This window comes from Aedes albopictus, chromosome 3, assembly GCF_035046485.1.
Source record: "Aedes albopictus strain Foshan chromosome 3, AalbF5, whole genome shotgun sequence".
Classification (NCBI taxonomy): domain Eukaryota; kingdom Metazoa; phylum Arthropoda; class Insecta; order Diptera; family Culicidae; genus Aedes; species Aedes albopictus.
In genome coordinates this window covers 214,052,901-214,074,914 of record NC_085138.1, presented here as the reverse complement: position 1 = coordinate 214,074,914, position 22,014 = coordinate 214,052,901, and the positions used below count along the sequence as shown (strand labels likewise).

The 22,014-nt window shown below is 40.5% G+C and overlaps 1 protein-coding gene across 18 annotated transcripts in view; it reads right to left on the bottom strand.

Annotated features, from left to right (window-relative positions):
* LOC109405099 (unconventional myosin-XVIIIa) overlaps positions 1-22,014 on the bottom strand; it is a 1,227,991-nt gene that overhangs the window by 1,112,830 nt on the left and 93,147 nt on the right. For all 18 annotated transcript variants that reach the window (XR_009999527.1, XR_009999528.1, XM_062861168.1 and 15 more), the window contains one exon: positions 5,396-5,670. Coding sequence is in view for 16 of the 18 variants with exons in the window: in XM_062861168.1 (XP_062717152.1) it covers positions 5,396-5,545 (150 nt within the window). In the remaining 2 variants the exon portion in view is untranslated. The remainder of the gene's footprint in view (positions 1-5,395; positions 5,671-22,014) is intronic.

Genomic DNA, 22,014 nt, shown 5'->3' with positions numbered 1-22,014 from the left:
AGGGTTATCTTGGTCAACCATTGCACGGATATCACGACGAAATAGTGACCAGTCTGAACATCGTCGACCCCCGGGAAAATATGCAGCAATTATGGATATTTGGCTGTTATCAGTAGAAACAGAAACTCCGACGGCTTCTACTGTTTTCGTGGCGACGCTGACTTGATTAAACTTTATTCCTTTACGGACCGCAATCAGCACGCCTCCTCCTCTAACATCCTCGGCGTCGGAGGGCCGATCGAGTCGCACACAACAAAAATTAGGATGAAGAAAAGAAATGTTGGGTCGTAACCAGGTTTCTGTTACGACTGCCACGTCTATGTTCTGTCGTTGAGCAAATTCGAAAAATTCTAATTGTTTATTATGAATGGATCTACCATTCCAGTTCACTATGCGCAACGAAGTCGGATTAGCCATTATATACGTACTTCAGGATCAGCTCTGAAAGAGCTAGGAATTGCTGTTCCTTGGTACTACAGTCTTGCAGACGTAGAAAAAGGTCTTTCGCCAAACACATGAATTCAGTGATGGTGAAAAGATTAGAATTCTGATTGGACGGCTCCTGGGCACCAGCTCCCTGAACAACTTGTGCGTATGAAAGCCCACCGGTTGCACTCACCTTTTGACCTTGCACTTCAGAGATGTTTCTAGTTGGCACTGACGACGTAGCTGGCGACGTGCGGGAAACAGGCGAATCCGTTTTTTGGGAAACACACTGGCGTCTTTCCTGTAGTTGCTTGATGTAGCTCTGGCGCGTGGGGCAACCGCGGAAGTTCGCTGTGTGATTACCACTGCAGTTTGCACATCGAATTTCTTTGCGAGTAGTGGAAGCACTGCTAAGGTTGGTCCTGGCTAGAAGCTTACAATCCGTTGTAAGGTGCTTTTCGCCACATTTCACGCAAAGAGGAGACACGTTGCAATACCGCGTCCCATGTCCAAATTGTTGACAGCGATGACATTGGACTGCATCATCAGGTTTTCTGCTGAAGAATCTCCAGCTCACTATTGTGCTGAATAGAGTGTTGACTCTTCGAAGCTCCGAAAGTTTAACAGTACCTTTCGCAAAGTACAGTAGATAAAGCACACTTTCTTCTGGGCCGCACATTTTCCGTGAGAACACTTTCAACTCCGTCGGTCGCACATCATTCATCTCCAACTCTTGCTTCAGCTCGGTCAGGTCGTACAGAGTGAGACCCGAGAGGATGAACCGCACCGGCTGCTGGTGCGAGGGAGTATAAGTGAAGAACTCCGTGTTGGAGTTCTGCAGCGCCTGGATTACAGCGTCGAAAAAGTTGTTATCCGTCGCATTTAGCTGGGTACCGGATTTAACTGCTTTCATACGGTACGCGGTTTGCGGAACATTGGCCGAATTCAACAACTCTCGAGTGTCTTTCGTGCCCTTGTTAATGATTGTAATCGGCGGCGGGCGACGACTTTTTTTCGTGGTGGAGAGAGATGATTGCGGTGCGTTGTTTACATCGCCGTCCGGGTCGACAGAGGATAGCGTTTCGAATATGTTCTGGGAAACGATCGGCTGGTGGGAGTAGCATCCATCGCATCGGCCGCGTTTGGAATTGGATGGCTCCGCTTCATCCGCTTGGCATCACAACAAACATCGGTCTCAATGTTTGAGATTAGCGATTTGGGTTTATCGTAATCGCGGCGAATAATTATGTTAGAAAACGCACTAGGTGCATTTTCGACCGGAGTGGGACGGTTCCGAGTGTACTTGTCCACTTTTGTAACTCGACGATAGTTATTACGCGGAGAAAACAAGCAAAAAACGGAAAAAATAGCGCATCCGATTTTGCTGCTATAGCATCAGTAGCTTTGACAGCTAGCAAACTCGGTTTTTAAATTTAGAAAAATGTATTGTTTTTTCGATTTCATACGAAAGAGCATCTTTTTCTGAGCCACTATGATTTTTTTTTCAGATTTTTAGAACTTTATTTTTGTGCCTAAAATCAATTTCAAAGAGATTTTTTGAAATCACCTTTTGACAGCTGAGCAACTGCTTGACAGCTCCGCCCAGTACAAAATGCGACGATTTTTAAACAGGTTCCCGGGCACCAAAATTCATGAAAATTAGGATTTTGGCCCAGTTTGGCATGCAGATTTCGAATATGGAATTATCTCGACACCGCTAAAGAAGCCAATTCGCCTTGACGGAGGCTCTCTGAGAGAATTGGGCTGTGCGTGAAAACCTTTTTTTAACATGGGAAAGGATAGGAGCTGCATTTTCAAATGCTTCTAAAATATTATAGGGACTTCAGATTGAAAAAAGGGTTAATGTTTTGCAATATACTTTCAATTAGCTACACTATAACTGGTTTTAGACAAAAAGTTTTTAAATCACAATGTTGTGTCTAGTGTCTATAATATAGCGTATCAAAATCTCATTCGATAACATAAAGAACATTTTGCTTAAAAAAATTTCTATAAAGAATTAGAAGCATTTGAAAATGCAGCTCCTATCCTTTCCCATGTTAAAAAAAATTGTTTTCACGCACAGCGCGATTCTCTCAGAGAGCCTCCGCCAAGGCGAATGCCATCGAACGCTTTGTGATATTTATATTCCAAATATCTTGCTTGAAGTGGAAAAATTTAGAGAAAAGGTAAGTGTCGTATTTTTTACGTAAGTCCTCTCCTCTTCTTGGCGTAACGTCCTCACTGGGACAAAGCCTGCTTCTCAGCTTAGTGTTCTATGAGCAGGGTGGCCACTCAGAAGGGCAAATCAAATTCCCGAGTTTTTCCCGGTTTTCCCGGTAGCTTTTCGAAAGTTTTCCCGATTTTAAAGTCTAATTGTTTACAGTGTAGTTAACTGTAACCTTCTCAGGAAAACTTATAAGAATGAATATTTTTAAAATGTTAGCTTTATTTGAGACGAACCTGAAAATAAGTTTAAAACTACTTCACTAAATATTTTGCTAAGTCGAAAGTTGTTTGTCTCGTATCCAATATTGAAGAAAACCGACAAAAATTGAAGGAATTCCTAGAGAAAACACTATGATTATAGGATTTGTTGTACGACTCTATGTGATATTCCTTAAAAAGTAATAGATGGTTTTCTTAATCATATTCCAACAGTCTCTTCCAAAAGATTGTTGGTGAATTGCGAAACAAACGGCAATATCAGAATGCCAAACAAGGCATGCTAGATAGCAGAATATCTGGAAAGATTACTCGTGAAAGATTTTTTTTGGAAACAATTCCTAGAGAAATCTCTGATAACTTCTGGTGAAATCCGAGAAGAATTTTTGATCGTCGTTCCTAACACAGATTTATTGTAGAGTAAATGGGTACTGTGAGGCAGATTTCTAAGACTGAAATTGTAATTTCTAGGAGAAATGTATGAGATCAAAAAAAAACTAGATTCTGTCTGGTATTCGTCTACTTCTCGGTTATTTCATCAGCGATTGTCAAAGATTTCGTTTTTGATGGCATTATTTAATGTCAGGATTTTATCCAGGAATTCCTTGAAGATTTGGTTTTGAAAAAGTGTATTACCTGAAATTTCAGTATAGTGATCGATCAATTATTTAGAAATTCTTCTATAAATAATACAACTATATTGCTCCAGATGCTTTTGAAGACTTGCCGGAATCGCCCAAAGAATTTCAATTGGTAGTTTAACAAGAAACTCATTCTCTGAATTTTCCAGAATTGCCTCATGAATTCAACCAGGACTTTCACAAGGAATTTATACGAAGGCTTCACTAAAAGGGATTTCCCGACAATTCATTCCGGCTTTTCTAACTGTTGAACTGGTGAAAACAAATGTTAGAAAGCCGGAAAGAATTGACGGGCAATCCCTTTTAGGAAAACAGAAGAGATTTATCAAAAAAAAAAAAATCAAGATCATTCTAGAACACCACACGGGGGTGGTGGTTCCTGCTGCTATAACTCAAGGAATCCCTTTATATATTATTTCAAATGTGTTTTACTAAATATTTTTGAATTGTCGGAATGTTCAAAGCATTTCACCAAAATTACTCATCCAGATTTTCATAGGTTTTAATTTAAGCCTCCTTTGATACATTAGCAAGCTGCTGCCAACGTGATGCAGCAGGAAGGTTAAATTCGTTCTGGCATTACATTTAAAAAATCCTTGAAGCAGTTCAGTCAAGAAAGCAATCACAACTTTCATCAGAATCCTATCAGAAATTTTCAAAGACTTTCAAAGTCTATGTCAAATATTCTCCTAGGGATTGTACCAGGACTTCAAGGAGGAATTCGCCGAGATTTTTTTTAGATAGAAGTTATTTTTTTTTGTTTTATAGGGCTTCCATGGCTCATCGCTTAGAATTTAAAACAGAATTCTAAAAATCTAAAAGCAGTTCCCTAAAGCGCATCTTCTAGTATTACTTTCAATTGTCGCTTAAATTTCAACGGATGCTTGATGCTCTCAGGAACATGTATGTCCTGAAATGCCGAAGTGTCTTATTAACCCTAAAAGGGATACCTGGGGTCCATTGGACCCCAAGCGCCTTTCAGAGCTCGTCTTTGATGGAACACATTCAGCGAGGTGACGAAACTGAGGCCATGAAGGTATCCCTTTTAGGGTTAATCAACAAGTCTTTCCACCAGAATGTTTTCTAGGATATCTTTTTGATTGTTCAAATTGTCATGTTAGGTAGTATCACTACGATTCACTTCAACTGTAATTTCACGATGACAAGGTATTGATTTCCAAGAACGGTCGTTACGCCAGTATTCACTTAGTATGTTATCTAGTTCGATAGTTGGCAGCATATCTATTCCACGTATCCTCGTACTGCACTTTCAAATGAAGTTAAAAATACATACTTTTTTTTTTTTAAATTGAACATTCTTCACCCAGGCTTTTAACATCGCCAAAGAATTATTGTATGAATTTTATAAGTCGTCCGAGAGTCTATGTTGCAAATTTCCGGTGACTAACAACAATTCCCGAGGTTTTCCCGACTTTTTCCCGGTGGTTTCAAATTCCCGAGCTTTTCCCGGTTTTCCCGAAATTCCCGACTGGGTGGCCACCCTGTATGAGCACTTCCACAGTTATTAACTGAGAGCTTCCTCTGCCAAAGACCATTTTGCATGTGTATATCGTGTGGCAGGCACGAAGATACTCTATGCCCAAGGAAGTCAAGGAAATTTCCTTTACGAAAAGATCCTGGACCGACCGGGAATCGAACCCGTCACCCTCAGCATGGTCATGCTGAATACCCGTGCGTTTACCGCCTCGGCTATATGGCCCCTTTACGTAAGTGTGTTGGTGAAATACTGTGTAAAGTTTAATTTGGGTGATGATTTTGAAGAAGCCATTTTGTGATGACACTCCGCGAGCAACGTTTCACGAACACGCCAAACTTTTCCTAGATGGCAGTTCGGAGTTCTCAAAGCACTACCACTAACTTACCTCATCAAGCCGCAATAATTCTTCGCAACTCATATTTCCTGCTGCAGCAACGGATGTGTTATCTCTCCGCACTTTTTTTTCTTGCTTCCTTCGATCCTTTTCATCTCGATCTTCACAAACTACTGGCTGTTTCTTCATAAAATTAAACATTGTTCTCTATTTGGAGTAGTTTATTACGAAAAATGTTCCTTTGAGAATTTCCTCTTATTTCCATAAAAATGTAAGCTACGAATTGTCTTTCTGCATTTTTAGTTGATTCGTTAACATGCGTAAATCTGCAAAGACAAAAAAAAATTATTTAATTTTTTGTGATAGGTTTCTAGTTGAACAGTTAAGTATTGCGCATTGCACGGTTATAAGTGCGACGATGAAGTGCGGAATCTCAAATAAAAGTGCGATTTTGCGTCAGATCGTTCCGGTGTCTTCACCGCACTTATTCATTAGCTCGTGATGAACAAGTGCGGTGAAGACACCGGAACGATTTGATGCAATATCGCACTTTTATTTGAGATTCCGCACTTTGTCGCAGTCCAGTTAGCAATGCAATAAACTATATTTTTTCACAATTATTGCGCATTGCGCAGTTATAAGTGCGACGATGAAGTGCGGAATCTCAAATAAAAGTGCGATTTTGCGTCAGATCGTTCCGGTGTCTTCACCGCACTTATTCATTAGCTCGTGATGAATAAGTGCGGTGAAGACACCGGAACGATTTGATGCAATATCGCACTTTTATTTGAGATTCCGCACTTTGTCGCAGTCCAGTTAGCAATGCAATAAACTATATTAAATTAAAAACCCGATTTAATCCACCTATGATGAACAGAACTTTTCTTACACTAATTAAAATTATTGTTTTATTCGTATTTAACATATTTGTTTTGTGTTATTGTGCCTTTTTGTCATTCTAGAAATATTGTGCTAAATTATCAGGAATGCCAGGCACCTCCTAGCATTTTGTATGGAATGCTATAAAAATAGGTTTGGAATATTGTATCTTTGTCAGCATCAATTTATTACATAACACTAAAATCTACATTTTTCGACTTGGTATTCATGGTTATGGTGTAGAAAGGACAAAAACGATATATCTACTAAGTTAATCAGTTTTGGCATTAGCTAGTTATTTTGGCTGTCCGGTTCTTGCATTTTTCCCACAATATATAAATTCAAAGCTTTCATTTAACACATTGTTAGTTTTCATATAATTCCTGTGTATTTGTAATTTGTTATTGTTGCAAGTTCCCGACCCGGTAGAGCAAAGCTACCGTAAGCAAAATGGAATTCGGATCACAAACACCGAGGGCTAAAGCACCACGAAAATCTAAACTCAAATATCAAGCTTTTAACATCGCTATATTGATCATCTTCTTGCCTAGTCTATCTTCCTAGCTCCCAAAGTTTGCTCACTTAAGATCTAAGGTACATTTGTCAAAACTCACGGTTACCATCAATGCCAGCGCTCGGTGTGAACCATGGGACCATGCTGACCGGATGTCCATCGGTCGCTCGGGGCGCCCCTTGTCGTTGGCTGCATGCTGGTCCGGCCCGCATGGGGTTCAGTCCCGCTGATCGTTCCAACTCCTCCCACTGGATCGGTTCCTCAAAACCAGATCGAATGTCACGGATCTTGTCTCCGCTCTCCTCTGCCGTGACCCACGTCGAGACGCGCACCGACGGACGATGGCCAGCGTGATCTGTCGCCGCGCACGCGTGTTGTACGGAAGAGCGCGATTCCGTCGCTAACTCCTAGCCCGCGAACGTTGCCTCAACCTGAACTGCAATATAAAAAAGAAGCCCTGCGGACATTGGGTCGTCACTGTCGCGTTCTTGCAGATCGTTTTACGGCATCTTACCCTATTAAGGGGCTCCTTTCTTTCTCGCCGGATTCTAGCTCCGATCACCTCCAGGTGGACTGGCAGTTCGCTCTCCGTAGCGGAAAAGTCGCGGTGTCGACGAACGACGTCTGTCGCAAAGAAGGGAATTACTGTCATAAGAGTCTTCCCGGTCCTGTAGAATGTGGCTCACCTGTTTTCTTGATTATCCTTCTGCGCGGATGATTTTGCCTCGATAAGAGCGACAGTTTCGGCTTTCAATTCGAGAGTGCTGACTCACGCGGCTTGAGCGTCGATTCCGGCCCGGATTGGCCTCCAAAGATCTAGTTCGCTACCGCTTTTCTCGCCACGCGGCTTCCCACACCCAGCGCGTGTGTGTGTTAGCGCTGGCGTCCCTGCCTAGAATGCGGCAAACAAAATGGACGCTCATCAATTGTTCACATTCGCGGTGTCACTCAAAAGAATTTACGCTCACAATTAGCTTGCCCACGCAATCCGCCAAGCCCTTAAGCTCGACCGGTGCAGATGGTAGACCCGCGTCTTCCAGCCGCGTAATTAGCGGTCCGAAATCTGTTAATTTTCATTCTAACTGCGGTTAATTTCTGCCGGAGCGACGCGATCACACGACTGCACTTGGGGACTGATACGGCACGAACTGATTTGCCCAAGCCAGCAATCTGCCTTGCTGCTCCGATCGGCTTGATTCTGTAATAGCTGGCTTGTTCGCGTGTCGATGATTTGTCGCACGCATCCCACTTCGGTGGTGAGCTAATGTTCGGCGCCTCTCCTCGTGATCTGGGTGTTGTTGGTGGTAGTGTCCACGTTGCCGCTGTTATGCCTGGTTTACATGGAGCAAGTGACTTGATTCAAGTCAATGAAAAATGCCCAATTGAATGCGAATTGAACGTGTGAACACCATCGTTCATCTCAGTTGAGCAACTGACTTGACTTGAATGAAAGTTGAACATGTTCGACTTTTTGTTCAAGTCAAACGAAATCATCTCACTTGCCCCGTCTGAACACGCGATTCATGTGAGTTGAATTACAGTCATCTGTCAAATGAGCTGAATTCAATTCAGTTTGCTTACGCACCGCACGAGTTGAACAATGTAAACACTTGCTTCAATTGAGATGCATTCAAGAGCAGTCAAGTGAACACCCAAGTCATTTGCACAGCCTAAACACGTCATTCCATTGGATTGAACATGTTTGAGAAGTTTGCAACTCACAGGCTCGTTTCAATTGAACAGTCTAAACCAGGCATTAGCGGCTTTGCGCTGATCAATGATCAATGATGATTTATCATTGATTCGAATACGGAAGGCAAACGGTGTGTTTGTGTACGCCGTCCGTATGTGGTGGACAGATGCAAAAGTTTCCTTCTTGTTGACTGCTTGTGCAGCGCAGGGGTTCACAAATTGCGACTTACGGCTTGATGTTATTTTTATTACAATTTAACAGTGTTCAGTTTTGGCTAATGCGTTTTGCGTTTTTAATGACTAACAAAACTAAACGTAACATTATTTATAATTTTGTTGAAAACAATAACCTGCTAGTATACACTTTGTATGAGGTCAGCATTATTTATTGAAAAATAATTTCCCATAGACTGGTCAAAAACTAATGCAAGATAACAAGTGAATATAATAATAAAAAAAACCCGATTTAATCCACCTATGGTGCACAGAACCCTTCTTACACTTATTAAAACTATTGTTGTATTTAACATTTTGTGTGATGGACCAAAAGTTCTAGAAAATATTGTGGATTTGGCATCTAGTGGATTGGTTTCCAAAATAGCATCATGGACCATGGACTAAACTACCAGAAATGCCAGACACCTCCTAGAATCGTGTATGCAATGTTTAAAAAATAGCTTACATATTCTGGAATATTGTATCTTTTATTAACTGCCAAAAGATCTTGAATCGATTAACAATAGGGTAAGAAAATCAGCGAGATACACTTTGTCTAATATCTCTTAATCAGTCGATTAAATTAGCTCCGAAGTACTTGGTATTCGTGGTTATGGTGTAAAAAGGACAAAAATGATATATCTACTAAGTTAATCAGTTTTGGCATTAGCTAGTTATTTTGGCTGTCCGGTTCTTGCATTTTTCCCACAATATATAAATTCAAAGCTTTCATTTAACATATTGTTAGTTTTCATAAAATTCCTGTGTACCGTGGGTACACAGTCATGGATCACTTAGTGGTATTTTTGACCTTCAAAATTCAATTAAAAATAAAAGAAAACAAAAACTACGACTTTGAAAGCACCGTTGGCTATGTTTTGATTCGAACTTTTCATTACCGATCCATTTGAAGTATAATCGCAAGTCATTTCCGCGTAAAAAAGGAATATTTCACTGTTTACAAAATGCCCTATTATGGATCAGCTTCACAGAGTCACACATATTATGGATCAATTTTTGCCATATTATGGATCAGTGCAAAACTACTCAAAATTCTTACTCCAATAATAAATTTGCGTTTGTAATGCTAAACTACGCAGTGTATTCATTATTTTACTGATGGAGTTCCCGATTTTACAACAGGAATAAAGAGAAAACAATAAAAAGTCCCGAATCCATGTACTTCGATAGAGGTGCGCCACTAGGGTTCAGTGATGCTCTCCATTTTAAGTGTTATTATTACCACTCTGTGTTTCAAGACATCTGGTTTTCAAGGTTACATGTTTTCCAATGATACTTTTGATACTTTAAGGTAAGAATATTGTATCAAAAGCGTTGAGTGGAACAAAAATCTATATTTCTTTAAAGTGATCCATAATAGCGTCAAACGATCAGTTTTTGGGTCACATTATGAATCACTGTTGAAAGTCACATTATTTTAGTATTCGAATCCCAGAATGAAACAAAACTTCTTTTAATAGATACATACATATCCTATCCAACGTGTACGAGCGATTTTTATAACAAAATTGATGGATTTGGACACTTTTAGAGCTTACCGCTGCAGGAGTAGCTTCTTATGGAATTCGGCTGTTTACTGGCAGATGTCAGATGACAACACTATCGTTGCATTAAAATACATTTAATTTTTAGATTGAACTCTTTTAAATGACTTTTTATCTCAGAAAACAAATAGGATCATGCTACAAAAATGAATTTCGTGCCGAAATATATGTTTTGAGCAAGATATTCGACTTTAAACATCAAAGTGATCCGTAACTGTGTGTGATCCATAACTGTGTAGGGACGGTATTTGTAATTTGTTTGTTGGATCTCGTATCGTACTCGGCGTCGTCGTTGGCTGTTATACACGCTAGCAGCGCTATACGCAGAGCAGCAGCAACAGCCCATTCAACTATTGTGAATTGTCTCCTTTTCATTGCTAAGCAGTAAATGCCCAGAGCAACGGTAGGCATGGTAAAGCGTGCTACCGTGCGCTCTGTTGCTTCATATTTATCCGTACTGCTTCCCCTATAAAAGGGAAGCCCGAAATGCTTTGAATGTTAGTGTGCTATATCATATCACTGCCGTGTGGAGCACTGCCACACGGTGGTGCGAATAAACATTAGTAATTTGAATCAGCGTATACTTTTCTCTTGTCGTCTGGAGTCCCGTCGGTAAATAAAAGTACACAGCGTAGGGCCGTTAAGACATCCTGGCCGAAACTATAACTTTATAACTTTGTTGGCCCATATAGCCGAGGCGGTAAACGCACGGGTATTCAGCATGACCATGCTGAGGGTGACGGGTTCGATTCCCGGTCGGTCCAGGATCTTTTCATAAAGGAAATTTCTTTGACTTCCTTGGGCATAGAGTATCTTCGTGCCTGCCACACGATATACACATGCAAAATGGTCATTGGCAGAGGAAGCTCTCAGTTAAAAACTGTGGAAGTGCTCACAGAACACTAAGCTGAGAAGCAGGCTTTGTCCCAGTGAGGACGTTACGCCAAGAAGAGGAGAGAAACTTTGTTGAAAACAATTACCTGCTAGTATACACTTTGTATGAGGACAGCATTATTTATTGAAAAATAATTTCCCATGGACTGGTCAAAAACTTATCTTGCATTACAAGTGAATATAATAATAAAAAAGAATTTATTGAAATACTCTTCGTAAGATATCTCAGTAATCAAATGTCGAATCGAAATAAAATTTCAGGGCCTTATACAAGGATATTGTAGCTTTCATTTGGTGCTTAGAGAACCCAAATCAGATGACAGACGGCTGAGATATTTATTATGGTACCCTTGGTCAAAAATCTCTCAAAAAGTTAACCTGTATTACTCTCAAGTACTCTTTGAAAGATATCTCGGTAACCAAATGTCCAATCTTAATGAAATTGTATAGGGTTCTACTAAAATGTTGTAGCTTTCATTTGGTGTCAGGATAACCAAAATCGGTTGACAGACGGCTAAGATATTTATTATGATACACTTGGTCAAAAATCTCAAAAAGTTTAGTTGTATAAATCCTAAGTACTCTTCGAAAGATATCTCTGTAACCAAATGTCCAATCGAAATAAAATTTCTGGGCGACCTACTAAGATGCTGTAGCTTTCATTCTGTGCCAAAAGAACGCAAATCAATTGACAAACGGCCGAAATATTTATTATGATACACTTGGTCAAAAATCTTAAAAAGTTTAAATGTATGACTCAAAAGTACTCTTCGAGAGATATCTCGGTAACCAAACGTCCAATCGAAAAAAAATTCAATAGCGTTCTACTAGGATGTAGTAGCTTTCATTTGCTTCCAAGAAACTCAAATCGGTTGACAGACGGCTGAGAAACGTGCGTGACTTTTTTTGTAACGCACATACACACACACACATACACACATACACACATACACACACACACACACACACACACACACACACACACACACACACACACACACACACACACACATACACACATACACACACACACACACATACAGATATTTGCTCAGTTTGTCGAGCTGAGTTCATTGGTATATGAGACTCGGCCCTCCGGGCCTCGGATCGAAAGTCGGTTTTTCGAGCGATATTTATACCCTTCTTATGGGTGTAAAAGGGGAAAAAGAATTTATTGAAATACTCTTCGTAAGATATCTCAGCAATCAAATGTCGAATCGAAATAAAACTTCAGGGCCTCATACAAGGATATTGTAGTTTTCATTTGGTGCTTAGAGAACCCAAACCAGATGACAGACGGCTGAGATATTTATAATGGTACCCTTGGTCAAAAATCTCTCAAAAAGTTAACCTGTATTACTCTCAAGTACTCTTTGAAAGATATCTCGGTAACCAAATGTCCAATCCTAATAAAATTGTATAGGGTTCTACTAAAATGTTGTAGCTTTCATTTGGTGTCAGGATAACCAAAATCGGTTGACAGACGGCTAAGATATTTATTATGATACACTTGGTCAAAAATCTCAAAAAGTTTAGTTGTATAAATCCTAAGTACTCTTCGAAAGATATCTCTGTAACCAAATGTCCAATCGAAATAAAATTTCTGGGCGACCTACTAGGATGCTGTAGCTTTCATTCTGTGCCAAAAGAACTCAAATCAATTGACAAACGGCCGAAATATTTATTATGATACACTTGGTCAAAAATCTTAAAAAGTTTAAATGTATGATTCAAAAGTACTCTTCGAGAGATATCTCGGTAACCAAACGTCCAATCGAAAAAAAATTCAATAGCGTTCTACTAGGATGTAGTAGCTTTCATTTGCTTCCAAGAAACTCAAATCGGTTGACAGACGGCTGAGAAACGCGCGTGACTTTTTTTTGTAACGCACATACACACACACACACACACACACACATATTATAGTGCTTCAGGTCCCCGGAAGGAATGCTTTTTTGCTACTTCATCCAGATTCTAGCTGTTGTCCTCCGGGTTCCTGATCAAGACCAAGTCCGTTGTCTTTCTCATCTGCTCCACCAATGCACCATAGGAATGGCGTGATCAAACTAGTATTTAAACCTCGATTTAAACCATGAAAAACTAAATAGTTTGGACATTTCGAAGGTTGAAAATGATAAGGGATGAGGATGATTCAGTGGTAAGCTTGCGAGTAAGCCTGGTGGTGACGAACGCAGGAATTGATGCAGGAGAAGCAATGTTTATATAAATGACCGGGAAACGTTTCAGAAGAAGAGGGAAACGAGCTGGAGTTTGTCTTGATTGAAAAAAAATGGAATAATCAAGATAACCAGATTCCATTATCTATTTAACAACACCATTCCGATAAACATTTTAACAACAAAAATAATCCCGTTCCGCCAATCCCGTCCGACATGGATGTTTAAAATGTATTGATCATGACCGACTCGAATCTGTTTTGGTCGAAATCTATTTTGAATGATATAAACGTCATGTGCTCTAAGCCCTGTGACAGCACTGACAAACTTCTCTACAGCTTGTAGGCTTTATATAGACTTACAGGGTTTATTTTAGTTCTTACTGGTTATAGTGCCTATAAGCATTAGGAATGCTTATATAGAGCTATTTAGCACTGAAAAGCTGTTTAATAACCGTTATAATGCTCAGAACAGTGCTTAGTGGTTACCTGGGCGGTATCGCATCTGAAATCCCCCATCAACCCTGAAGTTGTTCACCGTCGGCCCGCTCTAGCGCCGCCGCAGTCCTGTGCACTACCACCAACGAGACCCGCCAAATTACCAAAAACCCAAAACCCGAACCGCAAGTACATTGTGACGTCAAATAATCTGTTTGTAATTGCCATGGCCAAATTGTAAATATAACTGTAATCCAAGGTAAAATTGTTTAGTTAATATATCACTATGCATGTATATTTGCTCGTTCAAATTCATTATAAAGTGTAAGAAGAATTAGGTACTACATTTCTATTTTGTTCCGTAATTTCGAACCCACAAAGGGGTTTATCATGCCTCTCTCCCCTGTGCGTTCCAATTAGAAATCTTTTCTTAGTGTTGCCTTTGAGTTTTCAAATCATAAAGCGGGCCCCAGACGACAGAAGTATTGTCAATATCTTTCTTGTCAATAATTCTCGACAATATTTTCACCGAGACCGACCTGGGTCACCCACACTGACTCGCTCCATACACAAAAGTCGAATTATTTTTATGATGCCGATCGAAACAAATGCCGGTGACATGCACAAAACATACCTCGCTTCGGCTGCTCTCGGCTACCGCAATCGAACTGAGAGGGGAAATGAGGGGAAATATTGAAACGCGAAATCAAACTTTTCTGATTTTCCTCAATATTTGCATCAATATATTGATGTCGCCTTCATACGGCATCAATATTGCAGACTACATCCCAAATTGGACTATCACACTTTTTTTGATACGCCTAAAAAGTGTGATAAAAGTGCACATTTGCCTCGGATCGTTTCGACGTCTTAGGTGCACTTATTCCTCCATTTATAAGGAATAAGTGCACCGAAGACCTCAACTCGATCCGACGTGTCCCTGCGTTGCAATCACACTTTGAAGGTGTGTGCACACTATTGTGTCAGTCCAATTTGGGGTGCAGTCAGCAATATATTGATGTGTTTCTTCAAACCAACAATATATTGATGTCGTCTGGGGGCCGCTTAAGAAAGTGTTATTGTGCGTTTAGCACTAAATTGATTTCCGAAAAAACTTTATTGACTTCCGCTGCCTTTCCTATGCGTTAAACATAACGTCGGAGGTAGTGCGCTGTACAGTAAATCTGGTTTTCTATACAGCGCACTACTTCCGACGTTATGTTTAACGCATAGGAAAAGCAGCGGAAGTCAATGAAGTTTTTTCGGAAATCAATTTAGTGCTAAACGCACAATATTGAGTTCCGTAGATCGTTGTTATTGTTGGAGCTGTCACAGTGGAACACACAACAGCGGGACGAGAAAGGAACTTTCCGGACCGGAAAAAAGCAAAACACTTGCGTACGGTTTGACGATCACAAACTGCTCGACAACACTCAACATGACTATGGTGCATCCATGAACATAGATGTTGTCTTCTAAACGAGGGGTGCTCGAATGCACACATTACTAATTGGCTTCTTTAGAGCCCATGCACACGAGCGGCGCGTCCACGCAGCGTGCACGCAAGTGCGTCCTGAGTTACACACAATCAAATGGGAGAATGCACACGAGAACGCAACGCTGCCGCACCGCAACCGCGCCGCACCGTGTGCAGCACGCAATGTCAACGCATGCCCCACATGAACGCTGCGCTGAATTCACGCAGCGTCAATTAACGCTCGTGTGCATCGGCTCTTAGTGGTGTTGAGTAAAGACACTATGGACTTATCCACCGATGAACCGAATTCATCGCGGTCCGAGAATTTTGACACTAGAGCGGGGCTATTCCCAATCAGAATCGTTCAATTCTAATTGGAAAGACCCCGCTCTAGTGTCAAAATTCTCGGGCCGCGATGAATTCGGTTCATCGGTGGATAAGTCCATATGCAAAGACACGAAATGTTCCAATTGGAATTCCAAATTTGCTGTCAATTTCCAATCGAGCAGGAGACCTGTCAAACGCGCTTTAAAAGCATTGCTCGACAGCATCATCGTCATCACGCGACAATCATCATCAATAGCAACAATCATCAGATTTCGTGTCTTTACTGTCGAGCAATGCTTTTAAAGCGCGTTTGACAGGTCTCCTGCTCGATTGGAATGACATTGACAGCAAATTTGGAATTCCAATTGGAACATTTCGTGTCTTTGCATATAGTGTCTTTACACGCTAACCTGAAACTACCCATCGACTGGGTCGATTCGACCCGGATTTTTATGTTGTTAGCAGTTGTCAAAATCCGGGTAACCCGAAAACCCAGATTCGCTGAATTTGGGTAAAGATCTGGGTAATCGGCACTTTGCCACTTTTCGGCTTGAGAATATGGCGGCGGTCAGGAGAACGCTGGAAGCTATGAATGTTTTCGCGAAAAATATGCCGATAAATGACGGGAAAACAGTGGAATCACAGAGAAACAGACGTAACACTTTGAACAAATTTCATTAAAAAACATCCCGCATAACCATGAACCATACTAGTACTGTTCACCATACTGTTCACAACTGTTTATTACAGTATCTCAACAGTATAGCATAGCACCCAAAATAACAATAAACCAACAGTGTGATAAACGGTTTCAACAGTGTGATAGATGGTTATCGAGCAAATTACAGTATGGGGAATAGGCGGTTAAGTTATGTTACAATAAAAAAATGCGCGTTTTCTCGAACAAAATTTTTCAATTACAGTTTGTCAAAAGGTCAATATACTGTCCATTTTTTGCTCAGTTTACTGTTCAGCAGACCGTTCTAAAACAGTTGACCTATAAAATCGTTGAAACATGCAATGTGTGTATAATGACATCTTTACAGTGCATTATGGTGCCACAGTCTTTTAATATATAGTTCTCATATAATTGTACTAGTTATCTAACAGTACGTAGCACAGTTCTTTTACGTTTGTACTATTATTGAAAAATAAAACAATCATTGTTTAATTCTATTTATTATTTTATTATCAACAACAACATATATTAAGGGTTCCTCTACATTCACATTTAATTTTTTTTAATTACTTTCTCGACCAACTATTTCACCGCCTACCCCGCCCTGGCTAAACAAATTAACACTATTTCCTCGACTATTTACATAATTTATCACTCACTTCAAACCGTGCCTGGAAATCAACTCAAAGTTTTTGCTTTTACCGTACGTTGAACTGCATCGACTGCTACATATGCATGTGTATCCTCGTGTCCCTTGGTCCAATTTGAGTCCTGCAATTTTCTCCACCAACTCGCAAAAACATCGTTACGTTCCTCTAGCTGGGGTGGTGGGCTCAAACTATTTAAAGTGATTTGCAAATTTTTCAGCGGGGGCCACAGCATCATCTCCTATAGCTCTCGGATCACACCGTTGTCGTCGTCGTTGATTCGATCCATTCCATTTCTGGGTGTCGGAAAAGATTCGCGTTCAACTGAGAATGATTGCATGGGTCCATGGGTGAAGAAAAGGGGTCGAATGACGCTTCGATTCTTAACAGGAACTGCGGATACTGCTTGATGGAGATGTGTTCTACAAATAATTTGTATGTTACTCAATAGATAAATAGCCAAAACATTAAATAATACGCTTACCGATCGTTCTGGCTGGTGGATGGAGGCAGTAGCGGCATCGAACTTAGCTGGTTCGCTTGTAAGCTACCGGACGGCACTAACGCCGGTCATCTCGGTGGACACTCTACTGTAGGGAATACCTAATCGCTACCGGTTACAGGTGTGACAACAATTAAAAGAACATGCCGTACATTAAATAGATTCTAAACCAAAAGTGATGAAAACTAAACTCAATTTGGCAATGTTTGTTTTTGTGTTTTGACCGACAACGTTAAAAAAATCGCACACAAACACTGTTACGTTGAACTGTTTGTCAAATTGTCGAACTAATGTAATATACTGTGACATACACATGTGTTAGTGTGTTGCGCAAAAATGAGCCTAAACCGCTTGGCAAACAGTCAATGTATATTGCAACTATTTCTCGCGAGTTCTCACCCCTATACAATCCAACAAAATGTGGACATTATGACATATTTTAACTGCTTGGTATAAATGGCTCAAACAGTAATTTACAATTAAAAGCGTAAGGCTTCATATTGTTCAACATAAAAGCAACTATATGTGACGAACTAACCCTACCAGGTAGAAGAAATTTATTGTTTGCAATGTATGACATACTGTATATTTCTATGCGGGATCGTCACAAAACGTAATCGCGCAATGCTAAATGTACTGTGCTTGCCCGGGTCGCCACTAGATGACGGTAGTGAGCAAACGTCAAACAGGACCAAAAACGATACCAGCGCCGCGAGTGGCAAATCGACCTACTACTGAATATTTGAATCAACCGTTAAAAAGGTGATCGGTGGGAAGCGATGAGAGTGTGACGTCTGTTTCTCTGTGGTGGAATTATTCCGGGGAACTGTTTTCCAGTGAATAGCACGTGGCAACTGAGAGCTTTTTAATCAAAATCTAATTTGGAAATAAATTAACAAAATCAAGGCCCCGGAGGAGCTGGGTATCGTTTACCCAGATTTTGCCACCATCATCGGTAACCCAGATTTGAGTAAAGGGGCCTTTACTCAGTTTAGAGTAACTGCAGTTTTGCTCAGTCTGGGTCGCTTTGACATCAATCTGGGTAACTGAGGGTTAGCGTGTAAGGAAAAGGTTCGTGTCTGCGCTGATTTGACAGAAGCGTTCGCTCCAGCGGGGCAGCGCGGACGTCAACCACGAATAGATGTGCCGTGGTCCACATGAATTTGACATGTTTGGAAAATTGACACTTTTGGGCACTCTGACAGATCTGGGATGCCGATATGGACCAGTAGGTCTGTGCCAAAAAAGGGAGAGAAAAAAAAAAGATCTGGGATGTGCACAACATTTGCGAATTAGAAAAACGTGTAAAACTAGCAGGTTACCAAAATTTTGGCGTGCAATCGTTCGAAATTACACGACAATTTTCAGCACAAACAATTTTGAATGTGTTTTTGTTGTGAGCTACGGGGATTTTGCCTTTTGCTGCCCCCCTGGTTCGCTCGCTTCGCTGGTTGACCGTTAAATTTGGGGGGGGGGACAGTTTTGAAACACCACTGTCACGTCGGTTCGTCGGTGTTAACTTTGCGTGTTTTACAGGAAAACTTCGGAAAACCTCCAGCAGCAACCGACAGAAACTAACAACGCCTTCTTAAAAACATCGGACACAGCCGTTTCAGACATTCTTTGTGCTTCTTGCTGCCGTTGATCCCCGCAATTACTTTCCGGGTCATCGCCTAGAATCAGCAGCGGATGGCTCCGAATAGAACATTATTACGGAAAACCGCAATCCAGTTCCTGTAGCATCTCTGCAATGCAGTCCATTGGAAGTCGACGGATCATCACCTTCACCGTTCGAAGATTTCCGGCGAACCGAATGAACTCCACCACCGGTGAACGGGCTCATTTTCGTGTCCCCCCGCAAGGTATTATGCGTTGCGCGAAAATTTGTACGCGCAAGCGCCCATACATCTCCGCCTGTAAGAAAAATCATTTCGGTGTTTTCGGCGCAGTATTCCTTGGCCAATTCGCGCACTTATTGTAGAATACACCATAACGATTAAACATACCAGCGGAGGTCTATTAGCGATTTTGCACCTTTTTCGCTCTCTATTTTCTTGCAACGGGTAATAACTTCGGGAACTTTCTTAGGCGAACATATTAGACCAGCATCGGCAGCAACATTAAATTTAAAAACCTGAATTAATCCACTTATGGTGAACAGAACCCTTCTTACACTTATTAAAATTATTGTTGTATTATTCGTATGTATGATTGTGATTTTTGGTCTTTCTAGAAAATTTTGTAGCATTTTTTTGGCAACAAGTTGACTGCTTTCCGTAATAGAATCATCGACCATGGGCTCAACTACCAGAAATGCCAGCCAGAATCTCCTAGAATATTGTATGGAATGTCTAAACAATAGCTTACATATTCAGGAATATTGTATCTCTTGATAACTGCCAATCAATTAATACATGGGTAAGAAAATCATCGAGATACACTTTGTCAAATATTCTTTATCAGTTGACTAAACTAGATCCAAAGAACTTGGGACCCATGGTTATGGCACAGAGAAACAGACGTCCCACTCCGATCGCTTCCCATCGATCACCTTTTCAACGTTTGAATCAAATTTTCGATAATAGGTCGATTGATCACTCGCTTTTCTGGCGTCGTTTCTGCTTCTGTTTGACGTTTGCTCACTCCTGCCACCTAGTGATGGCTCGGCCAAGCACAGTACGTTTAGCATTGGACGGTTATGTTTTAATGACGATGTTTTTCAATGAAACTTCTTCTAAGAGTTACGTCTGTTTCTAAGCGTCATTTATACATTTCTTATGGTATAAAAAGGATAAAAAAGTCGGGGCCCGTGGCGTAATGGTCACAAATTCACTTCATAAGTGGAAAGTCATGTCAAGAAAAGACTGTGGTATTTATATATTCTTGAATAATCTTTAATTGGACCTGGAGCCATTTGCATTATCATTTGTAGCTCATGTAAGACAGCAAGCAAATCTATTTATCTATAATCTATACTCTATAACCTATAATCTATAATAATATATATAAAAATAAATTTCTGTCTGTCTGTCACTTATGGATTCGGAAACTACTGCTGCTGGGGCCGGGGAAGGTTCTTAGCGTGGTGTGAGACCTCTCCAGTCTCTGGAACGGGGGGATCCCATACAGGTGACTTTGCGGGGGGCGTCACAATGGAGCTATATGCCAAAAAACACAGTAGGCAGGCAGTACGACGTTTGCCGGGACATCTAGTATATAAATTGTGGTGCATAATTGATCGGACAAACGCCGATTTTCATACAAGATGACCAAGTTTGAGATGCTGTAACTATGGTTTGCTTTGACGGTTTGAGCTCAATTTCTGACACGGAACTACTGATATGCTGAATTTTACGTATGGTCCACTGCACGAATAATTCTTTTGTTTGTTAATTCTAAATTATTTGTGCTGGCCTGCTTACTCCCACACGAAATTTGACGTTTGAGCGGTGTCGGCACGAATTCGTGCAGTGGACCATATGAAGTACGAAATGTTTTCGGTCACGGGTTTGGGCGTGACAAGGCGTTCAAAATGTGCAAAAGTGATCGGACAGCGGTACCCCTTTGATTTAAACGCGCACCACAGTGTATATAAATGAATTTTTGTCTGTATGTCTGTCTGACCGTGATGCATTCGGAAACTACTGAACCAATCGGTATGAATTTTTTTATGTGGGTATTTTTGGGGCCGGGGAAGGTTCTGGAACGGGGGGCTTCCATATAGATGACTTTGCGGGGAACGTCCCTATAGAGCTGTATGCCAAAAAACACAGTAGGCAGGCAGTACGACGTTAGCCGGGACAGCTAGTATAATAATAAAAACCCGATTTAATCCACCTATGGTGCACAGAACCCTTCTTACACTTATTAAAATTATTGTTGTATTATTTGTATTTAACATATTTGTTTTGTGGAATTAACCAAAAGTTCTAGAAAATATTGTGGATTTGGCATCTAGTGGATTGGTTTCCAAAATAGCATCATGGACCATGGACTAAACTACCAGAAATGCCAGACACTTCCTAGAGTCTAAAATGGAATATTTAAAAAATAGCTTTCATATTCTGGAATTTTGTATCTTTTATTAACTGCTAAAAGATCTTGAATCGATTAACAAATGGGTAAGAAAATCAGCGAGATATACTTTGTCTAAATCAGTCTATTAAATGAGCTCCGAAGTACTTGGTGTACATGGTTATGGTGTAAAAACGACAAAAATGATATATCTACTAAGTTAACCTTTCAGGACGCGCGCTGTTGTAAAAAGTACAACGCTACCAAAAAACCTCGCTCGTCGTATGCAGCGCGAGTGCGGAGCAGTTTCGGTTGCTTAATGGCGCGCGTCCTTAAAGGTTAATCAGTTTTGGCATTAGCTAGTTATTTTGCCTGTCTGGTTCTTCAAAGCTCTTATTTAACATATTGTTAGTTTCCATAAAATTCCTGTGTATTAGTAATTTGTTATTTATAATTTTGTTGAAAACAATAACCTGCTAGTATACACTTTGTATGAGGTCAGCATCATTTATTCAAAAATAATTTCCCATAGACTGGTCAAAAACAAATGCACGATAACAAGTCGATATAATAAAAAAAAGAATTTATTGAAATACTCCTCGTAAGATATCTCAGTAATCAAATGTCGAATCGAAATAAAATTTCAGGGC